The sequence below is a fragment of the Monodelphis domestica genome, chromosome 4, assembly GCF_027887165.1.
Source record: "Monodelphis domestica isolate mMonDom1 chromosome 4, mMonDom1.pri, whole genome shotgun sequence".
Classification (NCBI taxonomy): domain Eukaryota; kingdom Metazoa; phylum Chordata; class Mammalia; order Didelphimorphia; family Didelphidae; genus Monodelphis; species Monodelphis domestica.
The window spans coordinates 357,468,361-357,483,816 of NC_077230.1; the positions used below are offsets into that span (position 1 = coordinate 357,468,361).

The following is a 15,456-nucleotide window of genomic DNA, read 5'->3' on the forward strand; positions in this document are numbered from 1 at the left end:
TGATTTTAAAAATATTTTAACTATAATTATAATTAGTGTCCTTCTTAGTCCTCTACATTTTATTTTATGCATTTATTCTTTAATTATTTTCCAGTTATATGTAGAAATAATTTTTGACATTTGATTTCTGATATTTTAGGATTCAGATTTTCTCCCTTCCTCCTGCTACCCTCCCTTTTTAGGTGGCAAATAGTCTGATTAGGTTAGATTAGTGCTTTCATGCAATACATATTTCCATATTGTTCATTCTGTGACAGAAGACACATATCTATTTTATGCATTTCAAAGCATTATTCTGAGAAGCAGTCCATAAGCTTCACCAGACTGCCCAAGTGGTCCAGAACACCAAAAAAATTGAGTTCTGCTGTGGAAAGCAGAGCCAACACATTTATAAGGAACTAAGTCAAATGTACAAGAAATCAAACTACTCTCCAATTGAAAAGTGGTCAAGGGACATTAATAGGTAGTTTTCAGATGAAGAAATCAAAACTATCAATAATCACATGAAAAAGTGTTCTAAATCCCTCCTGATTAGAGAAATGCAAATCAAACAACACTGAGGCACCACTTCACACCTAGCAGATAGGCCAATATGACAGTAAAGGAAAATAATAAATGCTGGAGGGAATGTGGCAAAATTGGGACACTAATACACTGTTGGTGGAGCTGTGAATTGATCCAACCATTCTGGAAGGCAATTTGGAACTATGCCCAAAGGGCTTTAAAAAAATGTATACCCTTTGATTCAGCAATACCACTACTAGGTTTATACCCTAAAGAGATAATAATGAAAGATGTTTGTACAAAAAAAATTTACAACTGCGTTCTCTGTGGTGGCCAAAAATTGGAAAATGAAGGGGTGTCCCTCGATTGGGGAAAGGCTGAACAAATTGTGGTATCTAAAGGTGATAGAATACTACTGTACTGTAAGGAATGATGAACTGGAGGATTTCTATATGAACTGGAAGAACCTCAATGAACTGATGCAGAGTGAAACGAACAGAACCAAGAAGAACCCACAGAAAGTGAAACATTTTGGCACAATTGAGTGAAATGAACTTCTCTACTAGCAGCAATCCAGGACAATCCTGAGGGATCTATGAGAAAGAACGCTATCCACATTGAGAGAAAGAATTGTGGGAGTAGTAACAGAAGAAAAACAATGACATCATTTGTTCATATGGATATATAATTGGGGGTTTTGGTTTTAAAGGCTTGCTCTATTACAAAAATGAATAATATGGAAATAGGTATAAGTGATAACATTTGTATAACCCAGTGAAAGTGCTTATTGGATCCTGGAGGGGGGAGAAAAGAGGGAAGGAGAAGAAAATGAAATATGTAAACATGGGAAAATATTTTAAAAAGAAAAAGAAAGAAAAAGAAGCTAGAGCCCAAGCCTAAGAGCAACTCCAACACAAAAGGAGCTCCATTATATCAGAATAATTCTTTACCAAAAAAGGCTAAAGGACAGAGACTAAGTGTTTAAGCACTGGAAACCACCGAAATCAGGGTTATTTCCTTTTTTCCCCATACAGAAAGGAAAGTTCTGCTGAGTAGACTGAATTGGAGTAATGTATGCTGGCAATAAATGTGTTTTTGCTGTGACAACTATGCCTTCCATTTGCAGATCTTTCTTTCTGAGATCTTGGGATACAATCAACTCAGGGCTCTGAAACTTGATGGTAACAGTTCTTACTGAAGAATGTTTTAGGCTGACTTTTGAGGAACACTCAAGTTAAGGAGACCCCTTGGGTTCAAACTCTCTGTTTCCTTCTCTTTGGAGTATGGAAAAGATTATAGGTCATAGATTTAGAACTAAAATGGAGCTAAGGGGCCATCTAATCCAGCTCCATTTTATAGATGGAAAAAGTGAGGCCCAGAGAGGATCAAAGACTTGCCCAAGGTCACAGAGAATAATAAAAAACAGAACCAATATTTGAACTCAGTTCTGTTTCCCCAAAACAAGGCCCTAACCCTCCTGTGCACCCCTCCTCCATCCACTATCTCTATAGTTCTATTGATCCAGAAGTTTTCTTTATTTTGAGCTAAAAATCTACCCATTTGTGAATTCAACCCTCTCCCCCATTTCTGCCTTCTGAGGCCAAAAAAAAAAAAGCTTAATTCCTATTTCATGACATCCTTTCAAATGTATGAAGACAGGTTTCTTGTCTTCTCCCCATCCCCAATCTTTTCTCCAGTCTGAGCATCCCTATCTCTTCACTCTTAGAAGCTTTCTTCACCCCAGGACTTCACACCTTGAAAGTACTGTCCACCCCTGTGGCCTCTTTCTCTGATTGGCTTGTTCCTCCCAGAACTTAAGGAAGAAGCCCAGGCAAGCAGTGCCTTCATTCTTCTCCAAGCTGTAAGGCTCTCTGGAACATTCTTTACAGTGCCTCTCTCCTCTCCTTTCCCTGCCTCCATCCCCACATCTTCGTCTAGTAGAATGTTAAATTCTGAGCGCAGATTTTTTTTTTTGTTTGTATTTATATTCCTAGTGCTCAATACACCACCTAGCACATAATAAACAACTAATAATCCTTATTGACTTCTCTCAGCCACTCATTGGATGGAATGGTGTCCCATCTCCTCACTGTCCTGGGCATTGCAGCTTGTCAATTCTTTCCTAAAATGTAGTGGCCAGAACTGAGCAGAATATTCCAGATATGGTCTGCCCAGAGGAAAGCCTAGCAATAGAGTATCCTTCATCCATCCCACAAGGAAGTAGCCGAGCTGGGATTTAAGCTTGCATCTTCTGGTCCTAGATCCAACATGTTTCCACCATGCCATCCTACTTTTCTCCTACTTGCTCTATTACCAGATAAGGCAATTGAGTTATAGCAGATGAGTTCTCTGATAGAAAACTCGAGATTTTTTTTTTCCCTGATCCATAGCATGTATGGGTTTGAGCCCACTGGTGCAGCTGACTTCTAAGTGTTCTATTCATCATTTGGAATTTTGTGGCTTTGTAAGGGTAGGTTTCTCAGGTGGGTCTAGAAGATAAAAGATTTCAGTTGATTTAGAATAGTTTGAAAACAAAATCTGTCTATTAAACCTTCAGTTGTGATTAGGAATCTTATGGATGTTATTTGATCTTTCTCAAGGTCTATTAGTTTTCATGAGTGCAAAGAGGTCTTTGGGGATTGGAGATCTAATGGGAGATAATTAGAGATGGGAAAAATACTATGATCAGTAGCACTCTCACACTCTGCCTCCATACCCAATTTTATGGAAAAGCTACCAGAAGTAGAGCCATGTCAGAATCACAAATCCTAGGTATTCTGACCTTAGGTTCTCTCATTTAAAATTACCTGAGGATCCCCTAAACTCTTCATCGGAATCCAGAAATCTCGCCATCATTACAGGTTTGAGACTTTTTTTAAAACCCTTACTTTCCATCTTAGAATCAATATTGTATATTGGTTTCTAAGGCAGAAAAGTAGTAAGGGCTAGGCAATGGGGGTTAAGTAACTTGCCTTGGGTCACCCAGTTAGGAAGTATTTGAGGTCAAATTTGAACTCAGGGCCTCACCATCTCCAGGTCTGTCTTTCAATCCACCAAGCCACCCAGCTACCTTGTTGAAACTTGTTTTCTAAAGACAGCTCAGTGCATTGGCAAGCACGAAAGGAGATATCTTCAAATCTAGAAACTGGCTTTCATCTCCTATCCTGCCATAATTCTGGTCTCATCAAACTGCTTTGTCCCCTCAAATCATTCCCATCATCTTTCCCTGTGGTTCCATATAGGCTTTTTTTTCCTGTTCCCTGTTCTCCAGGGACACCTTCTACTCTTTCCTTTTGCACAGCAACAAACTAACCCATTTTAAGGATCCAATAAATGTGGGACACCAAGATGAGTAGGTAATCAGAAGAGATCAGACTTCTTTTGGACGATGTATCTCTTTCAGGTTGAAAGTCTCTGCTTATTTCTAGTCTTTGTTCCTGCAATTTCCTGTGCTTAGAACACCCACTCTTCCCTTCTTAACTTGTTGAATTACTATACAATCCCAATTCAAATGCCATCTCCTTCATGAAGTCATCTCTGATTCCCCCATCTGTTAATGACCTACTGCTTTGGACCTCACATGATGTTCTCTAATCCATTTACCATGTAATATCCTGTACTATAATTATGTGTTTGTCTTACCTCCTCTCTAGAATAAAAATTCTATAAGGGGTTATTTTTTTGCATCTCTCTAGTGCCTAGCCTAATCAGTTAATAGATGCTTATTAAATGATTTGTCAAATTTTCCATAACTTATTTTTCCTAGTTATCCTCATACTCATATATACTGAATCTTCTTGATTTTCCAGCTTTCCTCTTCTGTTCTGTTCCCAGATGGTATGTTGGTACCACAAATTACAACTTTTTTTCTTTAAAAATTTTCTATTATTTCCATTTTCCTTATGGTATTTTCCTGCATGGTATAATGGAAATATTCCTAGACTTGGGAGTCTGAGGACCTGAATTCAAGTCCCAGATCTGCCACCATCTGCCTATAAATCCCTGGGAAGTTGCTTAAAATCTCTTTAGGCCTATTTCCTCATCTGCAAATTGGGGGGACACACATCCCAGATGACTTTTTCAGTCCCTACTCCCTTAGTCAGGGTCCTATCCTATATCTTGCTTGGTTATTTCCCCTATGCTCCCCTTTCTTCTCATTATTGCAGAAATCATGATTTTACCCTGCTGGTTTGGAGTCCCTGATCAGGGACTTGAGAGAAAAACCTACATAAACCTTCAGGAGAGGATATCATAAACTGTTCTGATCTATTGCTCTATGAAGTATTACTTCTCAATTACATTAAATTTGTTAATGAAATTAGTTTTATTAATCTTGAGCACACTTGGGAGGGTGATGGTTTGATCTTTGAGTTTAGAATTCAGTGGCTAAGGACCAGGTGGTTACTCTGGAGTAGAAGCATGAGTTTGGGAGTAGGGAAGGAACTGAGGTGAGCTATAAAGACAGGCATCTTTCCTTGAGTATTGGTGCTCTAAGGGGAAGTGGGAGCTATTGCTTGGCAACTGATGGTGCCATTAAAGACAAAGGCACAGAGAAGCAGCAGGGAGGATGGAGCACTAGGCAGCACCCTCTACTTGAAGCATTGGAGATTCCCTGGCCTCAGGGCTCTCTGGGTCTTCCACAGGGATCCCTGGTGGCTCTAGCTCCAACCCTGGCTCTGCTTCAACCACTACACCTGCCTCAGGTTGATTTTCAATGCCCTGGCTAGGGCCCAGTCGGGGCGGCTTGGTGGGAGTGGGTGGAGGTGGGGCAGGGCCTTTGCTCTTTCGGGTGGACAGTGCCCTACGAAGGCTCTGCACCTTCTGTAGGCCAGTGCGCCGAAGCCTCTTAGCCCGGGATTCCACTGGCTCGTTGTCATCATCTGAGCTCTCCCTGGCTTCTAGCTCTTCCAGGGCCTCTGGTCCTAGTTCCTTGTCTTCTAGTCCTGTCGATTCTGGCTCCTTCTGAAAGGCTCTGGCTGGGATTTCTGCCTCCTCCTGAAAACGAAGAACAATAAACATTATCTCTCCGGTAAAAATGTTTTGCTATAGATTTAAGATGTCATTTCCAGAAGCAAGATTGTCCATCTGAGCTAACCACCAACTCAGTAATATCTTTGCCGCCCTCCCAAGTCCTACTCTGGCAGAGGAAATACTCTGGGCATAACCTGAGCTACCCCCTTGCTTCTACACCCTGAGAAATGAAGGGAATGCCTGTGGTGGGAGAGCTCCAGGAAAAGGTGAATGAAGCCAAGAGTAGGAATCTAGGCCTTGTGAATGAAGTTCACTTATTGCCTAGAAATCATTAAGCTCGTGGACCTGAGTCATTCTAGTATAATTGAGAGAGATAATCCTTCCCATCGCTTTCTCCTCCCACGGATGGGAGGCTTTTGTCCCACACATGGGCTGCAAAAGTGACTATCAGTGCCTATAGGGCAGGATCCTTAATCTCTGTGTAGCATGGATCCCTTTGCTTCAGGGGAAGCCCATGGACCTAGTCTCAGAATGTCTTTCAACCCATAAAATACCAAGGAAACCAAATAAAGATGTCATTTTTTTCCGCCTAGCAGGTTCACAGCCCTTCTTAAATCTATCCACGGACTGAGTCTGTAGACCCCAAGTGAAGAATCCTTTGTGTTGAAGGAAGAGCACTAAGCCAGTCTCCCCAACGCCAATGCCTTTGCCCAAGTTCCTTCCTCTTTGGGGGTCTATGTCCTCATCGGTAAAACAAGGGCGTTGGACTCCGAGATTCCCTAAAGTCACTTCCAGCTCTCAATCTGCGTCCGGTAAAGGCTATGCCAACGTGGAGTCACAGTAGGGGATCTGGGCAGGCAGTGGGGGCTGGAGCAGCTACATTGTCACAGCCTTGTGGGTGTGGCCCCGAGGGAATGACGTAAGCAAGGGTGAGGCTTGAAGCTGCCCATTAGGGGCCCCAAGGCTGGGCCAGGAATGTAGGGCGTGGTCTTAGGGGGCCTAGGGAGGTCCCGAGGGACCAGGTTTTGGGGCCCGATTGCGGTCCCTCACTAACCTTGAAGAGCTGGACGTGCAGCTGGCCGCGGGAGACCAGGAGTGCGTGGTTGGCCTCGAGCCGCTGCACCTGGAGCGCCCGGCGAATGGCGCGTTCGCGGGCGGCGTGCGCGTGCGTGCTGACGCGTTCGGCCTTGGCCAGCAGCTGGGACAGCGTGTTGCTGGTCTCGCCATGGCTACGGCTGAGGGCACCTAGGCCGCTCTGGATGCGGCGCACGGTACCCGTCAAGCCGCCTTGCCGCCGTGCCAGGCCTCCCTGGCGCTCCCGCACCGCCTCTAGCATGGTGGACAGCTTCTCTAGCAGCGTCACTACCGTCACCGCGTGCACCGGGCCGCGCTCCCCGGCTTCAGCCGCCGGCATACCCTCCCCCATGGCCCCGCGAACTGCCCGCTCCGGAGCCCACTCCGATCTAGTTCCGTTCTGTCTCTCCCTCCGCCTGTGCTCTGCCTGGGTTTGGAGGTCTCGTCTTGCCCGGGCTCCTCCCGCCGGGGGCGGGGAACGCAGCTGGAGGGCCGGGGTCTGTGACTCAGACGGGCGGGGCCGGGGTCTCCAGAGGCTGCCCCCCCTCCCTAGCCGCCACTCCCAGACTAACCCTTCTTCCCTCCCTCCTCCTGCGGGGCTCCTCCTGCAGAAGGGGCCGGGTAGCTCCCAGAGATGCCCCCTCCTCCAGCGGCCACGCCCTGGGCAGCAGCCTGCTCCCGCGCTCCTAACTTGGACACTGGACACCGGCATCTCCCTCTAACTTTGCCTGCCCAGGGAGCGAAGGGCTAGCCCTGGGAGACCAGACTTTCCGACTATAGCGATGTTTTGGGCCCAACCCCAAGGACCACCTTCGTAGTTGGAAGCTGGGGGGAAGGGAACTTATTTTTACACTTTTGCTCTTAACATACTTGATATTCCGACCAAATGGGATGGCTCATTAGCTGCTCCCTGCATCTCTGTGCCTTTTGTACTAGCTACCCGCATATCAGTCTTTCGGGAGACTATCCAATGGGGTGTCCCGCCTGGATAATCCGATTCCTCTTCCTCATCTCCCGCTTTTAGATTCCTTGGCACCCTGCAGGCCCAAGGGCGGTGGAATCCTCTGGCTCCCTGGAGAAGCAGATCAGTTAGGAGCTTCATAACTGTTTAGGGAGTGAAGCCCAGCCCATTCTGGGGCATTTTCCGACTAGCTCAAACTGTATTGGTGTTGCTGTAGAGCTGTTTCCCCACTGCTCCTAATGTTGGGTTGCTGTGTATTTGTCACTCAGACCCCCCTGTGTTTCCCATTTGGACCTCCTGAGAGTTCCCTGGTTAATGGGCTAATTTCTTCTCCCATTCTATTCGTTGTCATTTGTTACTTTCATGACATGTATTTGTGCCCCTGCTAAATCTTTCTTTTGAAGTCTCATCTGCTCTGAATGGAATTGGCTTTCCCAGATGCTTATCTTCAGCACAGTTGTAGCCAAAAGAATCATTTATGTCATGGAAACAAGCCAGTCTTGATGCTACAGCCTCACAGCTGTGTTGCCTAACTTTCTGATCTCTAGCACACCTTAAAAGGGCTACAAACTCCAAGCCTGTAACCAGGCAACCTCACTGAAGAAAATGGATGATTGTTAAATGGAGATGGGTCATCGATCAATACTTATTAAGTAACTGCTATGTCAGATACTGTGCTAAGCTCTGGGGTTACAAAAAGAGACAAAAGATAGTCACTGCTAAAAATCTAATAGGACTGACAACATGCAAACAAATATATAGAAAGCAAACTATATACAGGATAAACAAGTTAATTTAAGAAGGGTTGGGAAGGCTATCTGTAGAAAGTGAGATTTTAGTTGAGATTTGAAGCCAGAAGGTCAGTAGTCAGCAGAGAAGGGAGGAACATTCTGCCTCAAGGGACAAGAGGAAATGCCCTGGAGCAGAGAGATGAAGTCTCTTGTACATGGAACAGTGTTACTGAGTTGGATTTTCTGGGTCCCATTACGTCTCTTTGCCCAGGAGAACAGACTCTTTGAACTATAGTGATGTTTGGTCTCCAAAGACCACCTTCCCAATGCTGGGGGTGAAAGGGACTTATTTCTCTTCACTTCTCGCCAAATTGACTGGTTCATTAGTTGCTCCCTGTACTCAATATTCCTGTTCCCACCTTTGTGCTTCTAATCTTCCTTAAACCCTCAATGTTCTGTCCTTTGCCCTCTTCTTTCTACATGATTTTTCTGGAGTTTTATCAACTCTCTTGGCTTATATTACTGAATTTAGGTTCAAATCAAATATATTTCTAGTAGACTTCTCCCTAGAATTCTAACCTCTCATTTTGTGAAAACATAGAATCTCAGTTGAAAAAGAAAAGACATTTATTAAGCACTTGCTCTGTGCTAGACACTTTACAAGTATTGTTTCATTTAATCTTCACAACAATCCTTGGAGGTAGATGGCATTATTCCCATTTAACAGTTGAGGAAGTTGAAGCAGACAAAGATCACTATTTGCCCATTAATTTCCCAGTGAGGAAATCTTGAATGAGAGAATTTGAACTCATGTCTTCCTGACTCCAAAGCTAGCATTCTATCGACTATAGCACCTAGCCATCTCATTGGTTTTTTAGTCCAACCAATACCTGAGTAATAACCCTGCTTTCCAAAATCTCTGGTAAGTAGCCATCCAGTCTTTCAGAGATTTAAAGTGTTGGACAACTGAGGCAGCACTTTAGAACAATTGTTAGGTACAGAAGAAAAACTATTGATCACATGGTTCAAAGGGAAATGATTGGGATTTTGGTATTAAAAGATCATTCTATTGCAATATGAATAATATGGAAATAAGTTTTGAACAATGACACATGTATAACCCAGTGGAATTGCTTGTCAGCACAAGCAGGAAAGAGGTGTGGGAACAATCATGAATCACATAACTATGAAAAAAATATTCTAAATAATTAAATTAAAAAAAAAACCAATTGTTAGGAAGATTTCCCTTATATCTAACTAAAATATGCTCCTCTAACTTCAATCCATTGTTTCTTTCCTCTGGAGAAAAGTAAAACACTAATTTCTCCAATATAATTGAAGAATTAGGTTCAGGTTCTCCCCATTCCTAAAAATCTTCTTCACATTAAGCATCCTCAATTCCCTCAGTTGATATGTGGCTTTTGAGTCCAATCACCAGTTTGAGACCCCTCCTCTGAATCTATAAAAACTAATTTCTGCTTTCTAAAACAGCACTCAGAACTGAACACAATATTCCAAATATGAGCTAACCAGAGCTGAGTACAAAAGAGTCTATGTCTATCATTTCTCTCAGTCTTAATGCCGCTTCTATTTCTGGAGTCTCAGATTATAGAATAAATGTTTGTTGAGTTGAATTGAATTAACTTTATTGACTGTTGCACCACATTGTTGACTCCTTTGAGCTGCCTGTCCTCTAAAGCCCATATGTGTTTTTCACATGAATTGCTATCCAATCACACTTCCTCTAATACTTGTGCAGCTAATTTGTTTTTAATAACCCATGTCGAAACCTTATCATTATCTTTTAAATTACGTCTTATTGATTTTAGTCTTTCATTCTACCCTGTCAGAATCTTAAGGTCATCTATTTAGAACTGAAAAGGATGATGCAGGGGTTCTTAATCTTGTTTATGTGTGTGTGTGATGAACTTCTTTGGTTGTCTGGTGAAGCCTGTGGACCTCTTCTCCAAACAATGGTTTTAAGTGCATAAACTAAAAACACAGCATTACAAAGTGTAAGGAAGGTGCAAGAAAGAAAGATGGAATTTTACAAGAACTTGAGTGACTACAACATCGGTTGGAAAGCAAGGCATCCTGGGAGAGACGAGACCTGGAAGAGATCCATATGGATTCTTGGCTTTTGGAGCTGAGACCTCAACCTAGCAGGACATGATTTCCTTGCTGAGGACCTCACCAAGAGTCATAAGAAGACTTAGCTGTTCAATGTTCAAAGTTTCTTCTGTCTAATGATATCACTAGTCTGATACCTCAAGGAACATAACAAAAGAGCATCAGAACCCTCCAACGGAGGGACTCACTGTCAAGGAGAGCCCAGCTCCCCCCTTGCAACCCTCTTGCACCTGTTCTGCCATTTCCTAGGCTAAATATATAATAGATAGTTTGGGAGATTTTAGTTGGGTTCGGGATGGTGAAACTCAGGTGGGCTATACCTACCTGAGCAAAAGACCGTGGTTAGGAAATAAATTAGGGCCACGGAGTCCCTCTTTCCATCTCCCCTACCTGCTTTTATTCAAGTCATTAAACAGATTTACTATCAAGTGATTTAGTTTGAGAACCTTTGAAAAGGTATCTGAAGCCAACTTTAACGGGGAGCAATCAAAACCCTTCCCAGTTGAGGGAACCTGGGGTTACCCCCAGGTCTATTTGATAGGAGAGCTCTTCCTTCAACTCTTCATTACCCTTTCACATCAGGGAATCTCCCTATACCTGTGCAATACCTCTCAACAACCTTGCTCAGGGGAGGTGAGAAGAGAGCCAATTCACCTAGGTTCCTATCCCTTCCAGTCCTGCAACCTTCCCAACAAGCTCCCTTTTGAACTCCACTAAAGTGTCATCAAAACATAGTAAAAAAAAAATACCTTTATTACAAAAGGAAACCATTTATATTTAACCCCAATATATGTTTTAAGCCATCTTAGAATCAACACTGTGTATTGGTTCCAAGGCAGAAGAGAGGTAAGGGCTAGACAATGGGGGTTAAATGACTTGCTCAGAGTCATACAGCTAGGAAGTTTCTGAGGCCAAACTTGAACCCAGAACCTCCTGTCTCCAGGCCTGCCTCTCAATCCACTGAGCTACATAGCTTCCCCCTCCAAATATTTTTTTTAAACAAGTTCATAGGTCTTAGGTTAAGAACCCCTGATCTAATCTAAGAATATCGTATTATAGATGAGGAAACAGGCCCAGAGAGGCTTAGGAATTCACCAAAGATCACACAGGGAGTGTCAGCTGAGACTTAAAGCTAAATTCTAACTCCAAATCCAGCAGTTTTTCTAACTAACCTACATTTCTTCTTTTTGTGTCAGTTACATACCTCTTTGACCCCAACTTTATATGTGTATACATTAATGTACACATAAAGTATACCATCTATAGATTCTTCCAAGTCAATAAAAATGTTGAACAAGACAAGATTAATCACAACCCTGAAGAATTCTAGAAATTTCCCTCGATTATTAATCACCGTTCTTTGGGTCTGGTTCTTCAGCTGCTTCCAAAACTTTATAATTGTGCTATTATTTAGCCTTCATCTCAGTTTCCTTTCAGAAGGATGTCATGAGAAGCTTTGTCAGATGCCTTTCTAAAATCCGGTTATACTATACCTAATTATATTCTCCTCATCTACCAGACTAGTAACTCTGTCAAAAAAAAAAAGGAAATGAGATTAGTCTGGCATGAGCTGTTCTGGATGAACCCATGCTGGCTTTGGTGGTCACCATTTCCTTTTCTGAGGGTTTGTAAACTATTCCTTTAATAATGGATTCTAGAAATTTGCCAGAAAATGAAGTTGCTAGTTTATAGTTTAGGATTCTCCCTTTTTTGGCAAATCTGAATAAAGTTTGCCTATCTTTGTCCTGAGGCATCTTTTGTATTCTTTATAAACTATTCAAACATCACTGACAAAGGTTCAGCAAATTTAGTATCCTGGGTTTAGGGCTGACAGGGAGTTTAGAGATCATATAGTGAATAAACACTTTCCTTTTACAGATGAAGAAACTGAGCCCTTTTTTCAGTTTCCTGGGGTACAGTTTGTCTGAGCTTGTTGTCTTCATCCTTTGTATCCCAGCGCCTCCCCTAGTGTCTTTCAATAGTCAATCCTTAGTGCCATGATAGTTATTATCTTGGAAACTTGGTTTTCTTATATGTAGAATGAAAATAATATTTGTTCTAGGAGGTGAGGAATATGTTTTTGTAAACCTTAAGGCACTTCAATCCATCTGCCACACAGTTGCCAAAGGGACAAGATAGCTATGTCCCTCTACTGCTTAGAAACCTTATTGTTTATAGGATGCAATTAAAACCACTCAGTCTAATATCCAAAGCCCTTAACAATCCGATTACAACCTACTTTCCCAGGCTTATTTCACATTATGCCCTTTCATTTACTATATTTTCCAGGCAAGCTGTACTACTAGGTATGATTTCTCATCTCTGTGCATGCAATCATTACAATGTGTCCCCCATGTCTGGAATGAACTTAAAGTGTTTCTGCATCTCAGTATCTTTATCTTCAAGTCTCAGTTATATTGTCACCACCTTGATGTAGCCTTTCGTGTTTCTCTCAGCTGATCATGTTCTTTCCTTCCTCAAATACTCCTAGAACCCTTTGTACCTCTCTCTCTCTCTCTCTCTCTCTCTCTCTCTCTCTCTCTCTCTCTCTCTCACACACACACACACACACACACACAGTTTTCCCCATTACTTTCTGCCTTTTATTAAGCATTTGTATGCCCTGTAGTATGGTGTATTAAGCACTCAACATAATGCCAGCAAGACTCATCTCCCTGAGTTCATATCTGGCCCCAGGCCACTTACTAGCTGTATGACCTTGGGCAAGTCACTTAACCCTATTTGACTCAGTTTCCTTCTCTGTAAAATGAGCTGGAGAAGAAAATGGCAATCCAATCCAGTATCTTTGACAAGAAAATCCCAGATAAAGAGTCAGACATATCTGAAATGACTAAACAATAACAGGGGAGTCAGTAGTTGGAGTGAAGAAGAAGAGAATTCTAAGCATGAAGGATAGCTAGAGAAAATGCCCAGAGCTGAGGTGAAGTTCTTGTTTATGAAACAATAAGAAGGCATGTGTCACTGGATCAAAAAATACAAGTTGCAGAGAAAGGTGTAAGAGACTCCTGGGAAGGAAGGAGAAGGCTATGTTATGGCCTTTATGGACTTTGAATGCCCAAATACTTTGTATTTGGTCCTGGAGGCAACTGGTAGTTACTGAAGTTTATTGAGGGTGACATAGCTGAACCTGTGGTTTAGGAAAATCACTTTAGTGTCTATGAGTGGAGGATGGATTGTAACAGAGAGACACTTGAAGCAGATAGACCCACCAGCAGGATATGGCAATAGATCGGGCATAAGGTGACAAAAGCCTACCTTGTACATAGGACACACACCCTGGTCCATTATGATTGCTGTGGGATTTTAAAAGGCTTCCCAGAAGAATTGGACTAAAAAAGGTTTGGGGGGACTATCACATGTGATTAATAAATATTTGCTGAACTGAATAGAATATTGATGAGTTAGTGGGAAAAATCCTTCAGAGGTAGCATAGTATACTTTGAGTAATAGATTCCAGATTCAAATCAAGCCTATTTCTTTTTTCTTTTTAACCTTCATGTTCCATCTTAGAATTTACTGCATATTGGTTCTAAGACAGAAGAGCAATAAGGGCTAGGTAATGGAGGTTAAGTGACTTGCCCAGGATTACACAGCTAGGAAGTGTCTGAGGTCACACTTGAACCCAGGACCTCCCATCTCTAGGCCTGGTTTTCAATCCATTGAACCACTTAGCTGTCCCCTCTTACACTTCTAACTTTGAGGAACACTACTTGGTCACCAAAGGAGATGGGAATGTTACATCCATTCCTTTTTCTGTACTATTGCATGCCATTTGGACCAGGATCAATCCAAGAAGAGCCTGCCTCTAATGAAATTTAATTTGAATTCCTCACCCCAGGACTTCAGGGTGGATGATTTTATTTAGGCCTTGTATCTAGGGGAATTCAAATAGAGGGGAATAAAAAAGGGATTCAACAAACAATACGAATTAGATATGGGACAGATAATTTATTCCTACGCACAAGAAATGTTAAAGACTCACAAACGTGCATCACAACAAATTTAGCACAACTATTTCTATAATCTGCTGGGAGGACGGTACTAAACTTACCAGAACATATAGGCTTTTTACATCTTATCTTGGCTCTGAACTGTCACTCTACTCCAAATCCAAATCTTCCCTGATCTTGGGGCTCAACCATTCGGGTAGACAGCCTCTCTTGCATTTGCTACCACTAACTGCTTCAAAAGAGAGTAGAAAAGCAGGTAATGTACAATGTAGATCAGGTACAGGGCAGTTATTTCTTTTCCTTCCAAAAAAGAAAAACGCTTAAAACAAAAGGTTTCCAAGCTCGAATTGACAAAGACTTGAGCATGAAGCAATGACTTAGAAGATACCCTCGAGCTGAACCACACGCATGCGTTCAATGATTTTCCTGGGGTTCTGGAAGTGGAGGCACAAAGAGTCAGAGAGGAAATCCTTGACGTCTCCCTTCAGAGGCCAGGCACCTTCAGGGCTGACCCTGGTCTGCCAGCATTGGCTGCTAGCCAGGTGCCCCTTTAAGGAAAAAAAAAAAAAGCAAGAGCCCCAGCCCTTCTAAGACCAGAACAGTTTAGTTGGAAAATGTTAACTGTCTACACTAATTACGAGAGAATATATTTCAGCTTCACACTTTGGTCCTGCCCATTCTTTTACAGCTTTGCTGGACCTCATTTCGAGTAGAATAAACAGCGCAGGAATTCAGCTGTTCCTTTGACTGACTCACTTTTTCCTTTTGGAAGACACTAGGTGCCTTTTCTTTCCATCTGACCCCTCCCCCATCCTGTATGTTCTCATACCCTGCCCATTTTGTGGTGAAAACATTTGTTCCAGCAAAACCTAAGAGTGAGGCCAGCAACAGGGTGACTCAGACCATCCAGGAGGAACCTAAGAAAATACCCTTTCAATTTGCCCCGGAGCGGAAAGCCTGTCAGAATAGCCTCCCTCCTCCTTTCTTTCCTCTCCTCCTCCCCCAACTCCGGCTCGCCATCATTTAAGGTTTCTGTTGCTAGTAGTGACAACCTTTTCCTTGCTCCGCGTTCAGGGGACAGTCTTGATTTTATGCTGCAGTTACAAATAGTCTT

The 15,456-nt window shown here is 42.6% G+C and overlaps 1 protein-coding gene across 2 annotated transcripts; it reads right to left on the reverse strand.

Moving 5' to 3' along the window:
• Window positions 1-4,809: 4,809 nt before the first annotated feature.
• On the reverse strand, window positions 4,810-8,048 carry CAVIN3 (caveolae associated protein 3). Of its 2 annotated transcripts, XM_056795106.1 has the most exons (3): window positions 7,420-8,048; window positions 6,530-7,033; window positions 4,810-5,499 (listed from the first exon to the last, which is right to left on the reverse strand). In XM_056795106.1, exons 1-3 carry the CDS (start codon window positions 7,447-7,449, stop codon window positions 5,080-5,082), a joined length of 954 nt encoding a protein of 317 aa, XP_056651084.1. In that variant the 5' UTR covers window positions 7,450-8,048; the 3' UTR covers window positions 4,810-5,079. The 2 variants fall into 2 exon arrangements, with proteins under 2 accessions (XP_056651084.1, XP_001380247.3); XM_001380210.5 differs by lacking the exon at window positions 7,420-8,048 and having other exon boundaries at window positions 6,530-7,374.
• Window positions 8,049-15,456: the final 7,408 nt, after the last annotated feature.

Bases quoted from the DNA above. Each gene is read 5' to 3' on its own strand.
- CAVIN3 (XM_001380210.5), bottom strand. From the start codon at position 7,261: ATGCCGGTGTCCAGTGTCCAAGTTAGGAGCGCGGGAGCAGGCTGCTGC. The intron at 5,500-6,529 runs GTTAGTGAGGGA...CTTCGTTTTCAG, and splicing joins TGCACGTCCAGCTCTTCAAG to GAGGAGGCAGAAATCCCAGC.